General features: G+C 48.4%; 2 protein-coding genes across 3 annotated transcripts; both read left to right on the forward strand.

Moving 5' to 3' along the window:
• Positions 1–4,833: 4,833 nt before the first annotated feature.
• On the forward strand, positions 4,834–7,076 carry LOC112879736. Its single transcript, XM_025944113.1, has 2 exons — positions 4,834–6,117; positions 6,669–7,076. The coding sequence occupies exon 1, from the start codon at positions 4,863–4,865 to the stop codon at positions 6,099–6,101; it is 1,239 nt and encodes a 412-aa protein (XP_025799898.1). The 5' UTR covers positions 4,834–4,862; the 3' UTR covers positions 6,102–6,117; positions 6,669–7,076.
• A 7,112-nt stretch (positions 7,077–14,188) lies between these two features.
• On the forward strand, positions 14,189–17,132 carry LOC112883527 (WAT1-related protein At5g64700-like). 2 transcript variants are annotated; one of them, XM_025948829.1, is made up of 8 exons: positions 14,190–14,349; positions 14,451–14,692; positions 14,959–15,024; positions 15,251–15,367; positions 15,505–15,736; positions 15,822–15,980; positions 16,195–16,346; positions 16,886–17,132. In XM_025948829.1, exons 1-8 carry the CDS (start codon positions 14,293–14,295, stop codon positions 16,962–16,964), a joined length of 1,104 nt encoding a protein of 367 aa, XP_025804614.1. In that variant the 5' UTR covers positions 14,190–14,292; the 3' UTR covers positions 16,965–17,132. The 2 variants fall into 2 exon arrangements, with proteins under 2 accessions (XP_025804615.1, XP_025804614.1); XM_025948830.1 differs by lacking the exon at positions 16,195–16,346 and having other exon boundaries at positions 14,189–14,349.
• Positions 17,133–17,354: the final 222 nt, after the last annotated feature.

Raw genomic sequence — 17,354 nt, forward strand, 5'->3', positions numbered from 1 at the left:
TAATGGAGCATAATGTTGTTGCCTGATGGCGTAATTAAGGATTCAGTTTCTTCTCCGGTGAGCGAGCACGGATTACTGTCGGCACAGTTTCCGTTGATGGAGCCTCCTGCCAATTAGTGTAGTAAGTTTTAAAAGCACCATGACTAGCCATCGACTGGAACACCTGCACGTGCGAGATAACAAACATTTCAGAAAATACATAAGAGTTTTGTAAAATGCCTATGATTTAAGCCTTCGAGTCGACTAATAAATATATACGATATGAATGTGAGCTCAAACATAACTAAAAGTCCTATCATGGTTCGTCTTTGCATATTTCAAACCATTTATAATACTACAGAAATTCTATTGTAAAATATATGTTTTTCCTGGAGCAGGGTTGCATCTATTTCAAACCATTTATGATTTGAAGCATCTCTCACCTCTAAGTTTTTTTTTTCTTGAGAGGTCTCTCACCTATAAGTTTTAGAATTTGCTCGCTAGGTCACGAATCCACGATTAATTGCGTGCAAAATATGTTAGTGGGCTGGACTAACATAGAAATCCAGAGCTGGAAGGGGTCGGCCCAAAGTCCTCTTGCGCAGAAAGCACAGCCCAATAACAAGCAAGCGGGCCTAGTCCTCTCAAAGAAAAAAAAAAGAAACAAAAACAAGAGGGCCTACTCGGCTACTCCCCACGGAACTTTTCTTCTTCTTCGCAGAACACTAGACGAGAAGGGCAGGCAGGCAGGCAGGCAGGCTGCGCGCCGGAAGAGGACCAGACGGCGCCGCCGGAAACGGACGACGGCCGCGCACCGCACTCCACCTGGGAAGGTACACCAGCCCTCTCCTCCGTTGTAGGCTGCGGCAAACGGCCTCCTCTCTTTCTGCAACCTTCTTTTCCTGCACATCTGAACCCAAATTGAAATGAAACCGATTCTCGAATCGAGGAATCCGACTCCCTGTATCGTCGTGATAATCCCTGGATCAAGCGCTATCACATACAGAACTCATTTCAGGCATAATATCACAGTCATACTCATTAAGAGGTCAATCACGGGTTTAATTATTACATAAATCCAGAGGATCTGTAGTACGGAATTTATTACAAGCCTCTCGGCTAAATCGAACAAGCAGAAGGCGCATAGCGGTAGCTAGGTCTTCGGCCGTCCTCCATCTTCGGGAACCACCTCCACAGGCGACTTGAGCGTAGCTCGGGCCTCAGTCGTACCAACCGTCGTCGTTGGGGTCAAATTCCGGATCGGATCCTGCATCGTACCAGGCTATCCCCAAGGAATGGGATAGGTTCACGTCACCATCTGTATGCAAGCTTTATTGTGGTCTACTCTACGGATATACAAGAGTTCAAGGAGTAAAGCTGGGGTTTCCCTATGCATGCATTATATATAAGAGTACACATCTCCTTTCATTTCCGACTCGGGCTCTTCCGGCATTCCGGACTCCCGGTCACACACACCTTCCAAAACCACCAAGTCGATGCGAGGACTCCCTCTCCTCGCATCTCAACTGCCCCCTGGCAGGACAATATTCTAGAGGGAGGTAGAAATCGTGAGTAACACTAACTAATAAGAGCAACAGAGGAGTAGGGATGTCCATAACCGAGGACGCGGCTATACGTATAGTTTTCACCCTGCAGGGGTTGTACACCTGGACCCACTCGAATCGACACTAGCCGGAGATCAGCCGACTAGTATACGAAACACCGGTCTACGAAACGGAAATAGGAGCCACGGCACCATCCGGCTTTCCCGGGTCTTGGGCGCATCCTCCCGCGAGAGGTCGCCTCGGGACTGTGAAGCCTCCCATGCGTCTTGGGGAACGTGAGGTTAGCACCTCCTTCCCCTGCACCGATACTCGATCCTCCTACCGGCTTGGTACCGCGCTTGCTAATTCCGGACCGGGCCCACCCTCATAATGGGTAAGTGGTGTGCACGCTTAACAAATTCCCACAAGTCATGGTTACTCTCACCCGGTCCTTATCTGCCGGAGCGGGCGTCTTCGTCAAAAGCGTATCCACCACGGTGGTCCGCAACCGCACCCTTAACGGGTGCCCCAAACACCTCAATCGCGTAACCAAACTGTACCCGCCACAGGTACTCCGTAGGGTGTGCCAAGATACACACCCCAAGCCCTCGATCCACGATCGAGTTAGGTTGCCCACTCCCGGCTAAACTCTAATCACCAACTCCTGAAGAGAACCACTTCACACACGCCAAGACTATCCATCCATATCCCACACATACACATTCAAGGATTTACAAGGCATTTCATATAGTAAACAATTTAAGATAGGTTGACAAGGAGTATGGTTCGTAAAAAGGCCATGCAGGTTTATCTCGATATACATATATACACATACAGCAATAGCATATCTACAAGCAAATGCCTATTAGGGATTCAAATCGTAGATGGGCGTGAACCTGGCGTCTCCTCGAAGTCCTCCTGAGCCTCCGGGTAGTCCTGGTCGTCGGTCAGCTCCTCGCGGACGGGTCCTATTCGTAAATACGAGTAAGAGTAGGGTCCAAAGTGCAAAAGTGCACAAAAGGTTGCAAATAAGATTCAAATCACCACGGTACCTATTCTAACAGGTGGTTCATGATTTTAGAAGAATTATGAAACTGGTTTCATAATTTTCGGAGGTCCGGATAATTTATTATGAATTTTCTAAGGAAAAACCTATTTCTGAAATTAATAAAAGAGTTTCAGAAAAGAAAGCCTGAAAATAGGGACACGTGGCAGCACCAGGGCGTGCCACGTGGCATGCTGACGTCAGCATGACGTCATCAGGGGGGGTCCTGGATGATGACGTCAGCAGTGGGCCCTGCTGACGTCAGCGTTGACTGGTCAACGGTCAACGGTCAAGGGTCAGGTCAACGGTCGTCGGGCCCCACTGGTCAGCCTTACCCCGAGGCTGACAGGTGGGTCCCTCGGGTCAGGCTGCAAACAAAAGAAAAGGTCACGGTTTGATGTTTGGGCTAAAAGGGGTTGGGCCGGCTCGAGGTCCAGTTAAGCTCGGCTAGGCTCGCGGTGCAGCTCGGGGTTCAGCTCGGCCTGCGGCTTAGCAGGCCGGCTCGGGTAGCGGCCGACTGGGCGCGTCATGGGCTGGCTCGGCTTGGCTCCTTCGCGAGCCGGCTCTTCTCCTCCGTGGGTTGGACCTTCTTTCTTCTCCTCCACGCTGGGCTGGGCCTTCTCCTCCTCGCGGCTGGCTGCGTCTGCTCCTCTCCCCCTCTCACTGTCAGCTTGGGCCCAGGCGTCAGCGTCCGCGGGATCCGGTGTGGCGGCCCGGATCTGGTGCAGCAGGTGCGAGTGCGTGTGTGCGTGTGTGTGGCGCCCGAAGGCGCGTGCGGTGTGAGCGCCCGGAGGGTGCTCGGGGAAATGCCCCAGCGGCATGGCCGCGACGCGAACGCGACGTCGCGGTCGCGTCGCGGGGGTGGGCGCGCACGGCGAGGCCGTGGCGCAGGCGTGGCGAGGGTGGATGCGGCTTGGCCTTGCGGCGTGGGTGCGCACGCACGCGCGCGGAGCCTGGCTGCCCAGGGCCGCGGCGTGGCCGTGCCGTGCGCGGGGCACCGGCATCCCGGGCCCGCGGCACGACGCGGCGGCGGTAGGGCGACGGCGGTTGCGGGGTGCAAAGCGGCGCGTCGGGCTCCTGCAAGAACAGACGGCACGGCGACCGGAGGGAAGGGTGGTCCTACGGGTTTCTACCGAGGGTTCATCGGCGGCCCAAGGCTCACGCCGGCAGCACAGGGGAAGGAAAGGGACGGCGGCGGCGATCCTCACCGGTGGGGCTGAAGGGAGAAGGGCTTGGCGCGGTGGCGGGTCGGAGCCGGTGCGTCGAGGCCGTGCAGGAAGATCCGCGGCGTTGGAGAAGACGATCAGGGCGCCGGCTCGGTGAAGCTCCGGGCGGCGGCGACCTGCTCCTCGTGCGGCTCCGGGTGGCGTCGTCCCCCTCCTCGCGCGGCTCCTCTCCTTCTTCCCCTCCTCCTACTCTCTCTCACTCTCAGGTGCGACGGCGGCGGAAGGAAACAAAGGCCCGCGTGGCTAGGGTTTTGGGGTGGCGACCGGCGGGTTCTTATGGGAGGCGGCCCTAGGGTTTGCGGCACGGGCCCGGGCGCTGAGGGCGGCGATGCCCGGCGTCCGTGCCACGGCCACGCGGCGGCCATCGGGCGGCTGCAGCGCGGGTGGGGCTTGGCAGCGCGGGTGGCCGAGGCGGGGGAAAAGAGGAGCGCGCGCGGGCGGTTACGGCGAGCTGTCGCGGAGCGGGGACAAGGCCGCGCGGCTGGCAGGTGACGCAAGGGAGCGGGGCCGCGGCGGGGGAAGGAAGGGAAAAAGAGAGGCAGGCGGTTGGGGACTCCTGTCGCGGAGCGGCGGCGAATGGTGACGCGGGCGAGGTGAGCCGGGAGAGGGCGCGGGCGAGAGGAAGGGGAAAGCTGACGGGTGGGTCCCGCCCGTCAGCTGCCCCGGGAGGAAAGAAGGGGGAGCGTCGCGAGGGTTCGCGAGGATGGGCTGGGCCAGGCGTTGGGCCGGTTCACGCGCGGGGAAAAGAAGGGAAAGAAGGGAGAACAGCTGGGCTCGGGGTTGTTTGGCCGGTGGGCTTGTGGCCCATTAGGGGTGTTAGGGTTTAGTAATTAGATTTGAATTTGAATGCCCCTTTCAAATTCAAATTTCATACAAATGAATCAAACAATTTCGAAAATCCAAATCAAATCAGATGCAACAACCCTTCAAACCAAGAGCATCCACAAAAATTTTTGAAATCCACAATTTTTGTTAAACAAATCCTATTAATACTAACATGGAATGTTACACAAATCTAGGCTGCTTCTCGGAATCTGATCCCAAATCGACTTCCTGTAGGCGCCGCCGATGTCGTCTGCGGTTCCGTCCGCCGTCCCGGCGCCGGAGAGGCGACCCGAAACCACCGCCGTCGACGGCGTCCTGCCCAGTGAACTGCTGATCGAGATCCTGCTGCTGCTCCCGGCCAAGGATGTCTGCCGCGTCCGCGCCGTCTGCCCCTCCTGGCGGTCCCTCACCTACGACCCGCTCTTCGTCGCGGCCTACGCCGCTCGCCACCCGGGCCCGCTCCTCGCCGTGAACAACGGCGGCGCCTGCATAGATCTTGTGGACCTCTCTGGAGATGTCGTCAAACGGCTTCGCACCACCATGGAGGGCTATTATGAACCCAGGGTTCTCTGCACGCGCTTCGAATATGTCTTACTCCAAGGTCAAGACCACATTATCAGCGTGATTGACCCTGTCTCTGGGTCTGTCTCCGCCTTACCTGTTGGCATTGCAGAGGGTCTTGCATGTCCTGGCTCGGGGTACCCTTTCTGGATTGCACTGGGGCAGGTAGCTTCCAAAGGAGAGTACAAGCTTGTTCGCATTGTTGGTGAGGACCTCATGGGTGGTGGATATGGCGATGGTCACTTGTGCGAGGTTTTCACATTTGGAGAAGGGATTGGACACTGGTGGAAGAATGATAATCCAGCAGCTTATCGAGGTGGAATTGGACAGTGGAGGAAGGTAGAGAGTCCACCAGCATATCTCGATCCAAGTTTCACCAATGGAGTGGTTGTTAAAGGAGCTGCCTACTACTTCTTTGATCGATGGCACTTTGAACAACCATACATCGACAGCTATAACATCAAGCCTGGCTGTATACCTTCCTTCAACCTGGAGACTGAGCAGTGGAGTGTCGCTGTCCAAGGGCCAATAAGCCAAATTATTGAGAAATCCAATGGCGTGCTTAATTACAGAGACCTTGGTGGTCGGATAATGTTAGGTGAACATAAAGATTTCTTGGTTACAGTACACTACAATAAGAAGACCTCCACCGTAGACTTGTGGTTTTTGATGGACGCTGAGAATTCTTTATGGTCCAGACAGCACATCATACAAATTGGTAATATTCCAGGTAGTATGCTAGTAGGTGTTCAGCCTGTGTTGGTGTTAGATGATGGACGGATAATCCTATTGGTCCGGACACAGTCAAAAGATTTGTTGCGGATTTACAGTCCAGGAACCAACAATGCCACAGTTCTACAAGTGATGGCAAGCTCTTCATATGTTGGAGTTGGAATATATACAGGAAGTCTGTTGTGTTGATAGTGTGGCTACAAAGGTAACATATTATTTCAAGTCACGGAACATATTGGGGCATTCATGTAGTTACGTGATCCATAAATGTTGATTTATTGCTTACCAGAACATTCACTTTTTTTCAATAATGGGAATAGGCGATGCAGTCATACATGTTCTGTTGAACAGACAAATTATTCCCTGTTATGGTTATGTGCCTTCTACTCTCCTGTTTGTAATAACCTCACCAGAATAACGTGCTTTAAGTTTCCATCCCTGAATATGATCTAATAAAGGCTGATAACATCTGGTAATTTGTTTTGGAAGAAAACAAAGAACTCAACTACTGATGATATGGTTAATCATTTATATTCATTAGTTGCATTAATCATGCAAACTATTGACTATTCAGTGCTGGAATTGTGAAGTTAGCATTTTGGAAAAGAGTTGTGTTTGATTGAAAACCCATGACTGGGAGGATTGTCCTTGTGGCTGTTATGTTTTTTGTGGAAATGGCTGTTAGGAAGAGGTATATTTACCATTTCTGATAGTGGAACTATACACTGCTGTAAGTTAATATTTTATCTGCTGCAGGGAGCAAAGAAACTGCGGAACTTTACAAAGTGCTGTACCGGGTATGGAACTCTATGTGAGGTGCTACCACTATGATCAAGGAAATTACCAGCCCTTATGTTCATCTGATAATTGAAAATTCTTGCTTGCATTATATATACTACTGGTTTAGAAAGATTGTTAGTTTCTCTCTTCAAAATTTGTCGTATGTAGAAAACATCTTATGGTAATGCGACAGTTACGTGAATTGTGAGCTTGACCTAATCCTAGCCTTATGGAGCATGGATGTCAGTAATGAATTGAATCAGGCTTGCTGGAAGTATTGCTATGTAGCTCTTGAACCTGGAATGTATGGCCCGGGTTGAGTTTGTGTAGGAAATATGCCGTGCATGAATATATTGAAATATTGGTTCAGCATTGTTTGCCTTTTCTTTTTATCTCAAGTAGGTGTGGCCTTTCCTTGGCACGAATTATGAGTTTATATGCACTGTATCGGGGGAAGGTGAGAAGGTCAATTGGTTCTGTTGGATTACGGGCAGCTCCAGCTAATTGCTTGTGTAATACACTTGTGTACCGGAAGAGTCCTGAAAGTGTATGACCCAAGAATAAGAACGTGAACTAATCTAGCAAGTATGGAACAGTATGGTTTCGGTGCTTATGCATATTTCTGTTCAGGTCTTCAGATTTAAGCCCTGAGCCTCGTTCTCCGACACGAAGCTCCACAGGCTCCACAGCATGTTAGATACTGAAACCAAGTACATACTTTTTTTTTGTGTTTTTTCATAAATTAGATCATGGAACGTCACACCTATCAGAGCAATTATAATATGCAGCTTCAATTGTTTTTTTTTCTTTTTCTTTCTTTTTTCCTCTTTGCCTCCTAAAGCCGATGTGCTGCAATATTTTAGCTTGTGATGGCATTCAATGTAGTGGTTGTGCATCTTCGAATTCTACATCTTCAACAGGTTAGCCTGGTTTCTTTTGGAGTTTCCATTGTTGCTTGGTTTCCTACTGGTTTCCTTTGGAGTTTAGAGTCCGGGTGCACGGCACCAACGAGATAGTACATTAGTTCTACGGGTCTACTTAAATCGATCAACTCCAGATGCCCCTGCGTCCACAGATCGGAGAGATGGAATCGGTGCTCCAACGGATCCGGAACAGAAGCCAGACGACAACCTCGACGCAGCTGCCGCCGCCATCATCAGCAACGACGGGCGGCTGCCCAGAGACATCCTGCACGAGGTCGTCCTCCGCCTCCCACCCGACGCGCTCTGCCGCGCCCGCCTCGTCTGCCAGTCACGGTGGTCGCTCACCTCCGACCCGTCAAGCGCCGAAGTTGACGTGCCCGAACCGATCATGCCAACGCCAGGCATCATCGCCACGACGTGCGGTGAGGCAGACAGGCCTCGCGACCTGCAGCCGCAGCACATACAGCCTTTTCCCACTTCGAGGAACTTTTGCCAACAGACGGCTCTCACGGTCACGGATCCGCAAGACACCATCCTTCTTGGACCCGATCTCGTCGAGATGCCCGACTGAAATGATGGAGTTGCGCAGCTTCGGGATGTAGTAGACCCCATCCGGAGAAGATGATGGTGCCACAACCCTGGATGGCCACGACCGACCCGTCGCTGAATTTGACCAAGCCGCGCACGGCCCGATCGAGGTGGGAGAAGACGTCGCACCGTCTTGTCATGTGGTTGGTGGCCCCTATGTACAGGTACCACCCTTCCATCAACTCATCGTCTCGGCCCTTGCCGAGGTAGACTTGAGCTCGAGGCTCCACCCTTCCATCAACTCATCGCCCCGGCCCTTGCCGAGGTAGACTTGAGCTCGAGGCTCCTAGATGCAGGTCGTCGTTGTAGCTGCCATCGCAGTCAGGGGAGCAGGCTCGCGGCCAACCCTGTGGTCGCCTGAGTGCTCATCAGCCGCCTTCTTGACCATCTCGACTACTTCTTCGAATTCCTGCATAGAAAACAACTCGGTTTGCGGTTCCTCCGAGTGGTTTTCCACGCAGATGACCGTCTCGATTACTTCTTTGAGTTCCTGCATAGAAAACAACTCGGTTTGCGGCTCCTCCGAGTGGTTTTCCATGCAGACCTGTGCCATGAACAAGCACAGCTCTTCTTCCGCCTGGGCCAGGTGCGCTTGCCCCTTCTTGGGCTGCTTGCATTCACGTGCCCAATGGCCAGCACGGCCACAGTTGGGGCAAGTGTCGTGGTGCGGTGGCCTCCTCACCTTACCGCCGTCGACTTCTTTCTTATTTGGAGCCGGGGGGCGCCGCCGCTGACTTCTTTTGCCTCCGGACCTGGACGGGCCCTCGCCCGACTCACGATCTCGCTGACCCGACGCATTAGCATACAACAGCTTGCCCGAGTCGCAATTTGAGTCGACGCGGTCCATGCGGTCCTCTTGCGCCTTCAGGCGCCTAGTCACCTCTTCCAGCGAGAGGGATGAGATGTCCAGCAGCATCTCGATGGACGTCACCAGATGGTCGAACCGAGGTGGAACCGACCCTAGGAGCTTCTCCACTACTCGCTGCTCCTCTATCTCCTCACCCAGCTCCTCTAGGTTGATGATGAGGTTGGACAGGCGCCGAGCAAAGTCGTCCACCTTTTCGCCGCTGCGACACGTCATGGCTTCGAACTCCCTCCGCAGATGCTGAACCCTGCCTTCTGAACTTTGTCGCTGCCGACGCACATCGTCTTGATGGCATCCCATGCTTCTGCAGCCAACTTCTTTTTGGCCACCAGTGGCACCATTTCTGGTGGCACTGAGAGGATAAGGACCTCTCTGGCCATGCAATCTTCCTGGAAGTCGCAGTCTACTCTATGGCGTCCATGAGGTTACAAGCTCGGTCGACGACGATCCGGGGTCCGGTGAGCATGTTGGAAATCCGTCTCCCACAGAGTGGTTTGTCAGGCACAATCGAGTAGTTTGCCTAAGCTGGGAGGGGATGAACACACACCTTTGAGATTATTTGCACCAGGGCTCCGACTGGATCCCGGTTGCTGCTATAAGATTTGATTTAAATAGATGTCCCATGAGGACAAGGTACAATGATATGGCGCCGGGTATAAGACCAGATGCAAGTTACAAGAGAGCGGACCTTGGTCCATGGACTGCATGTAGGCAGTAATCGTAGTGTGGCCGCAATTTACGACTAGTATGTTTCATCTTAGATGCTGCTTATACACAAGAGTTAATACCCCAGCAAAGCAGCCTCCTCACCGTGGCAGGCGATGACAGGCTTGGGTACACCGCGGACAGTAGAATGCGCTTCCAGTTGACGGAGCTGGGTGGCAGCCTGGCCATGGTCCATAGCAAGTTTGAAGAACGCGTGGTCGATATCTGGTCTATGGTCGACCTAGGCAAGGGTTCTTGGAGCAAACAATACTCCTTGCATTGCGCGACGGATCCGGTGCACTGTCGATTTCTTTACCCGATAGCGGTACTTGGGGATGGGAGGATCGTCGCGTGGATGGATTTTGATCGGGCGATGAGGATATATGATCCAAGAACAAGTTCATGGGCTAGTGCCATGGTCACAGGGGAAAAGTATGTAGCTGTTGGTACGTATGCAGGAAGAAGCCTTTTGTGTTCATGATGATTTGGTTGTGGTGAAGCATTTTGCGATAATACTGTATAACAAAAAAAAGGAGGTTTAAAGTACCATCTGCAAATATCCGATCACATCTTAGACTGTTACTATTTATGATGTATGACAAAAGATTTTTTTGAAGTAGCATCTGTAATGTTAGACTATCATACGGATTTTTATCCCATGGTATCTCGATCATTCTTGCTGTAGTCCCTCTAACATTCACATGAACTAGCCGCTAGCACCAACTGCAACTGGTTGGGCAGCGAGGCCAGACTATACAGTCTGGTTGAATTGCCGACTTATGGATTGACACTTAACTTTGCCGACCGACAGTCATCAGTAACAACAAATATTTACTGACCGACCGTACGACGGCGACTTTTAGTGGTGGGGTAGTGTATGCACAGTACTACTAAGTATTGTTGCCATTTTGAAAATATGCATTACCTGACGCTAATTTCTATTTTCCTGACGGTTTTGAACCAAGCGGGATATTTATTTTCCCAGTAGTGCCTGCACATGCAAAAGAAACAAAATATATCGCTTTCAGCAACGGGCCCAAGTTAATCAATTAATCCAATCATGCCAACACTAGAAGAAAAGGACGGGGAGGCAACACTCTCCTTGCGGCTCCAGTGGGTTAACTTTGCTGGTCAGCAGCAATTATAATGTCCACACATGACCCTACCACCTGCGCTGGCAGAGGCACCAGCAGCATCCTTTTTTTTCTAGTAAACGGCTTGCAACCCGATGAAAAAAATCTGACATGAAACAAACTGATAGAGAGATGTGGATTGGGATTTGGAGAAACAAACAAATTCACAAGTCTGACAGCAAGATGCGATATGAAATTTGGAGAGAAACAATCTTAGAAGAAAGCAGCAGTTTTTGTAGCCAATCCAATCCAATCCAGTCAAACAATCATTTCAAAATCCCAACCAGCCAATCAAAATAGCCCCAATCCCATGAATCTGAATGAGATGATAAACTTCTTATCAGAAACAAGAGTTGGAGAATCACCCTGAACAAAAAATTCCACTGGATGCATGGACCCAAGCTTATTAGTGGAACCGTAAGTGGCTAGGAAGTGATACAGAGTAGTAGCTGCAATAGTGGCAAATCATATAGCCATGACCTCCATTCTTCGCCTTCACAAGTCAAGATTCAAGGAAAGAGGACCTTGCTTTCCAGGAGGATGACGATGAGGAGGCATTGGTAGCTACAGCGGCAGGGCCTGCATTGGCGGCGCTGGCGCCGTCCTCTGCTGGCTCGCTGTCGAAGAAGCGCCCCAGGTCCTCCTCCTCAAACCCTATCGAGGCTGTGCCTGCTCCCTGCTGCGGCAGGCTCATGTTTGCAGGTTCGCTAGTGCCTTCAGAGGGAGAAGGGGGGAGGGGGATCACGGGAAAGATGAGAGAGGACAGTGAGACGGTGACAGGGTGCGATGAAAGTTATATATATTTTAAGTTATTGGATCAATTTAAAATGTTGATAAAATGAACTAGAATAATATTCTACGTAAATAATTTAGAAGGAAAAATAAACTAGAGTGGCATGCTATCGTAATAATTGCATCCTTAGTGACAGGTGTTCGTGTGACCGACTTGCTCTCAAACCAGCTGACTGTCAATCTCCGTTGGACTCCATTAGATTTCTTAGATGAATCTCCACCACTACTTTTCCATCGAACGCCGAGCACATGGGCGGGCACCAGCCCATGCGCGCACAGAATCCAATCTCATTCCCCATTATAAACATTTTTTCAACCTTCCTGTTGGACAAGCACTTGTCCAGGTTCAGAGGAAGTATATAATAAACTTTCAAGACACATTTTCAAAACCTTGTACTGGAATCTCAAGAACTTCTGAAACAGAAGTCTGAAACTTTCCACTATGATCTCCAACTTACTATAAAAGTCAAAATTTAATCTAATATTTTTTTCCTTTGATTGATGCACAAAAAATCCTAAATTTCACATTTACTTGCTCAGATCATCTCTCTCTCTCTATCTCTCTCTGCCATGTTCTGCCCATACAACATACTACAACTACTGTTGTTGCAATTCAGGATATGGATTCCTATTGCACTATTTAAACTAAATAAAAGATGTCACTTTAAGCAGCGGGCTCATGTTATTAATTACAGTAATGCTAAGAATCAGACGTACGATATATGTTCATCAGTTAGAAGCTCGACATATGGTGCAAGAGACAAACACCGATATTGCAATTATTGTTTCTTTACGTTTCGTAGTGGATGTTGTACGAAACATGGTGTCAATGTTGCGGTGGGAATTTTCATCCTCGAACCGGATGTCAAAATTATTTTGTATACATATTTTTTTTGATGTTGCAAGCATTGATTTCTGATGTTGCAACTATTATTTATCAATATTGTGATGGACTGTGCGATGAAAAAATCGGATGTCCGAACGCTAGCAGTGCTCTATTAATTAATCCAATCATGAGAATAGAAGAAACGGATGTTGGGGTGGGGTGGGGTGGGGTGGGGGAGGGGGGATATTAATAGAGAAAGTGGGAGGTTGCACTCTCCTTGGGACACGCTCTGCCAGATTTGAGGGTCGCAACATGTTCCTAATGATGATTGTGGGAGAGTGTTGGTGTAGTAATCGATCCACAATGGATGGACCACGTACAGCTAGAGACTCGTCTCGCGTTACTTTCTCCAGGCGTGGCTTGTCTCGGAGGTGTCTCGCATTACTTTCTCCAGGCGAGGCTTGTCTCGGAGGTGGGAACTAATGCGAGACACGCCACTCAAAGACACATCTCAGATCTCAACATGATCTGAGACGCGCCATCCAAAGGCGCGTCTCGCATTTGTCTCACCATGCGGGCGCGTCTCAGAATAGTAAAGTAAAGTGAGACGCGTTCCTATAGCGCGTCTTGCTTTAGTTAAGCGAGACGCGCTCTATAGGGGCGCGTCTCGCTTTACTCTCCCCCACCCCGTGCAGCGCCGCGCCCGTATTTTTAACGCGTCTCTCTTTCTGTAATCTGAGACGAGCTCCTAGAAGCTCATCTCAGATTGCTTGCTCCTATTTGCTGTTTTGGCGTAGTGCATTGATGTTGTCTTATAAAAAGTTTTATATGCAGTGCCATGTAATCTTAAGATGACTTATACATATAACCTCTACAACCTTTACAGTATCTCGTAGTAACTTTAAAATTCCTAATTTTTTTGCAAAGAACAAAGTAATATTACGAGTTGCATGTCAACAATAATGTACAATTCTGCACAAGTCATCATCTCATAGTTCTATTATATGGATGCTTTGTAAAATGACTCCCTCTTTCTCTCACCTCGATCGCTCCTCTCCACATCATAAAAAAAAAATCTTATATGGCCGCTGACGTGTACAGTGTACCAATATACTTGTCCTTGAACAGTACTTACTCGTAGTTTGAAGAATGACGATGTATGTGTGTACCGAAAATCTGCACGAGCTAGTTGGTGGTGCCTCATTGTCATTGTATAGCGGCCCCCAAAGGAGCCGCCTGGTGGTAGGTAATACGTGGTTTTCTATATGCAGCAATGACTAGTTGAGCTGAATTAGGCGCACATGAACCTAATAATCATTAGCTCTGAAATGGGATTAATTAATTTGCATCTGGAACAACGACGTTTTGATACATACCGAATTTTTCTCAGAGAGACTCGGGCAACATGAATTGCGCCTCACTGTACTTTGGTTCAGATTTTTTAGATAAGGGGAAACCGGTCCAGCTACCACAAATTGGTAAAATTGCAGCCATTACTTTGGTTGGTTCAGATGAGACCAGGTAAGAACATGGCGTAGAGTCAGCTGCATCTCGATATATCACTTAGTCAGGGACCATGTCAAATAAAAAACCGCCAGCAAAATTTTTTTACCGGCGGTCAAATAAGGTTTGTGCTAGCGGTTTTCAAAACTGCCAGCGACCATTTGTGGCGTTCAGCATTGTGCCTGACAGGGCAGGTGCCAGCACAAATCATTTATGGCCTAGTGTATAAAGAGTACTACTCCAGCTGAAGGCTACAGAAACCGTCATGGAATCAGCAGACGAGGAGCAGCCTCTGCTTCTTGACCCCCAGCATCTTCCTCCGGTCTCTCATCTTATCCTCCCACCTGTCTGTTTTATTTTCTTTTATTTGTTGTGTGTGTCTTTCATCGCCCTAAGTTGCCAAGAAATTTTTGGACACTGCAGGCAAGGCCAGCAGCGGCAACAGATGCCAACACACATGAATCTCCCAGCAGCAAGAACGTCGCTAGGCCAGCAGGGGGTTGGAAGGCGCCGATGGCAATGGTGCTGGTGCAGCTCTTCCAGACGGGGTTGGTCCTGCTCTCCAAGGTGGTGATCGGCCACGGCCTGTGCGTCTTCGCGCTCGTCACCTACCGCAGTGCCTTCGGCACCGCGTTCCTCCTCCCCTTCGCGCTCATCTGCGAGAGGTGCTCCTCCTCCCCTTCACCTGCTGCTCGGTTCATCTGCTCATCATCATACATCTGCGTTCCCTAATCCCTAGGGCACTTGTTTCTGTTTAATTGATTCTACTTCTAACTCGTACGTGTGTATGAGAGTTGACAGCAAACTCCTATGGGTAAAAAAAAAAGAAAAAAAAATTGACAAGAGAGAGAGGTGGCTAGCTGTGCATGAGCTTGAAGAAATGAGGAGGGCATATATAACTGCCCTTTGTTCACTAATTGGTTTCGTGTAGGGACAAGTGGAGGGAGATGATGAACTGGCGTGTCTCACGGTGGATTATCTTCAACGGGTTCATCGGGTATGGACCATGAAAAAGCATCTGAGCTGAAAATACTCCTGACAGCTGGTGCTAATAATTTAATTCCATGTAACGACAGCGCTATAAAGAATTCCACAAATTTTTTTGGCATGAATCTCATGAGTTATATGGCTAATATAATACAAATTTAGTAAAACTTTCCAATCACTATACTATTATTATTATTTCTATTCCATGGTCAAATATCAAATGTTGTGATATGCAGGTATGCGGTGCCAATAAACCTATACTACAACGGTCTCCGAGATACCACATCATCCTACGCCATCATATTTCTCAACATGATCCCTCTCATCACCTTCATTCTCTCGCTTGCGTTCAAGTAAGCTTTTTTTCCTTCTATTTTATGTTATTTTGGACAGCAGAGTGCTTCATATATATTCAACTAGCCGCAAAATTTTTCTATTTCCTAACTTCGAAAATATTTATATTAGCATGTGTTTTGTATCACCGAATTAGAATGGAGAGATTGAAATTCGCCACAGTGGCCGGATCACTGAAGATAGTCGGCGTCCTGGCCTCTGTTGGAGGCACAATGGTCATAAACCTTTACAAGGGCAACGAGCTGCATCTATGGAGTTCCCTTCAGTACCACAAGAATGAACAGACAGAGGTTGCAAGCCATCATGTAAGAGGAACAATCTTCTTGGTGGCCAGCAGCTTCGCATATGCTTGCTGGTACCTGATTCAGGTACTCGCACGTGCCCTCTCATGATCGCCTTGTGCAAGTCTGTTGTAGGAGTCTGAAAAAAGTTATGACATTGTTGTTAGCGCAGTCAGAGGTTCACAAAGTATACCCATACAAGTATTGGTCATCCATGGCGACATGCTTGGTAGGAGGGTTTATGACAGCATTCGCTGGAGTAGTAGTGAGAAGAGACTGGGACGCATGGAAGCTTGGATGGAATCTGAAACTACTTACAGTTGTGTACTCGGTAAGTCATCAGATTCTTTCTGCTGGTGGAACTGAAACTAAAAAGTTTTGCCAAATCAAGAAAAGATAAGGTTAGAAATAAGGCTAGGATTCACTACTCTAAATATCTAAATCATGTTATCTCTGCTTTTAATTAAACAATGATATAATGCGTTCATTTTTTTTTCATGACTACCTTATCGTGAAAATAGCAATAAACACCTGTTGTGGCACAGGGGGGTCTTGCAACGGCAGGGAAATATAGCCTGAATTCATGGGTCGTTGGCAAGCAAGGCCCAGCGTATCCTCCAATGTTCAGCCCATTATCAGTCGTCTTCACTGTTGTATTGGGCTCCATCCTTTTAGGAGACAGAATTACAGTAGGAAGGTCAGTTTCTTCTTTGGAAAAATTTCAGTGGAAACCCACTGCATGTCAGATAGTGCTTCACAGGTGTCCTTTATTGCAAAAGTTGAAATGCAAACTCGTTTTTGGAAAAAAGAAACTTATGAAGATGACAACTTTAAACTGCATGTTTCAACCTAGATGTTGGTTTCCACTGCACATTTTGTCGGCTTGCACTGTCTCTACGGTGCTATCTACTCCCTCGGGTCAAAAATCTAGGTTGTTTTGTAGTTTTTGATATGAGTCAAACCTCTCTAACTATAAGTAATAAGTTTATAGAAATTATATAAACATCGACAACACTAAATAAACTAATTTGATGGTGTAGATGTTAGTACATTCTTCGATAAGCTATTACACTTGATCAAAATTATATAAGTCTGACTTAGGATGAAAACTTAAACGACCTAAATTTTGGAAGTAAGAGGTACCTGTTAATCATTGCAAACAAGATATCTTATAATTACTCTTCCTTATATGGCTATTTGCAATTATTGATGGAATTATGTATCTCCAATGAGCAGCCTCCTTGGAACAACAATGGTGATTGCTGGACTATACGTATTTCTTTGGGCTAAATCACAAGATCTGCCTGGGAAATAATAAATCTATTAGGTGGTACGGAATTCTTGAACTACATTAAAAATTGTATTAGTATCATCCTAAATTGGCATGGCTAGATCAAAGGCTTTGCCTACTTTACTGTAAGCGCACTCCGCTGTAAATGGATTTGATGAGTAATATAGTACAAAATCTCTATTTTCCCTCTTAGGTGTTAATAGCCCTGCTGTTTGCTAGTGTACAAGTCCCTAATGTAAATTGGATCATGCTAGAACAACCATAATCTGCAATTTTATAATTTTTTACTCCATTTAGACTTTATGATTTAGACGATGTTATACTGTGATGGCAGCTTTATTCATCGTAATGAAAAAGGTGGAATTCCGAACCTTTTTCCTTTATCTAAAAAAAATATTGCAGCATCTGATAAAA

Source organism: Panicum hallii, chromosome 2 (genome assembly GCF_002211085.1).
Source record: "Panicum hallii strain FIL2 chromosome 2, PHallii_v3.1, whole genome shotgun sequence".
NCBI lineage: Eukaryota > Viridiplantae > Streptophyta > Magnoliopsida > Poales > Poaceae > Panicum > Panicum hallii.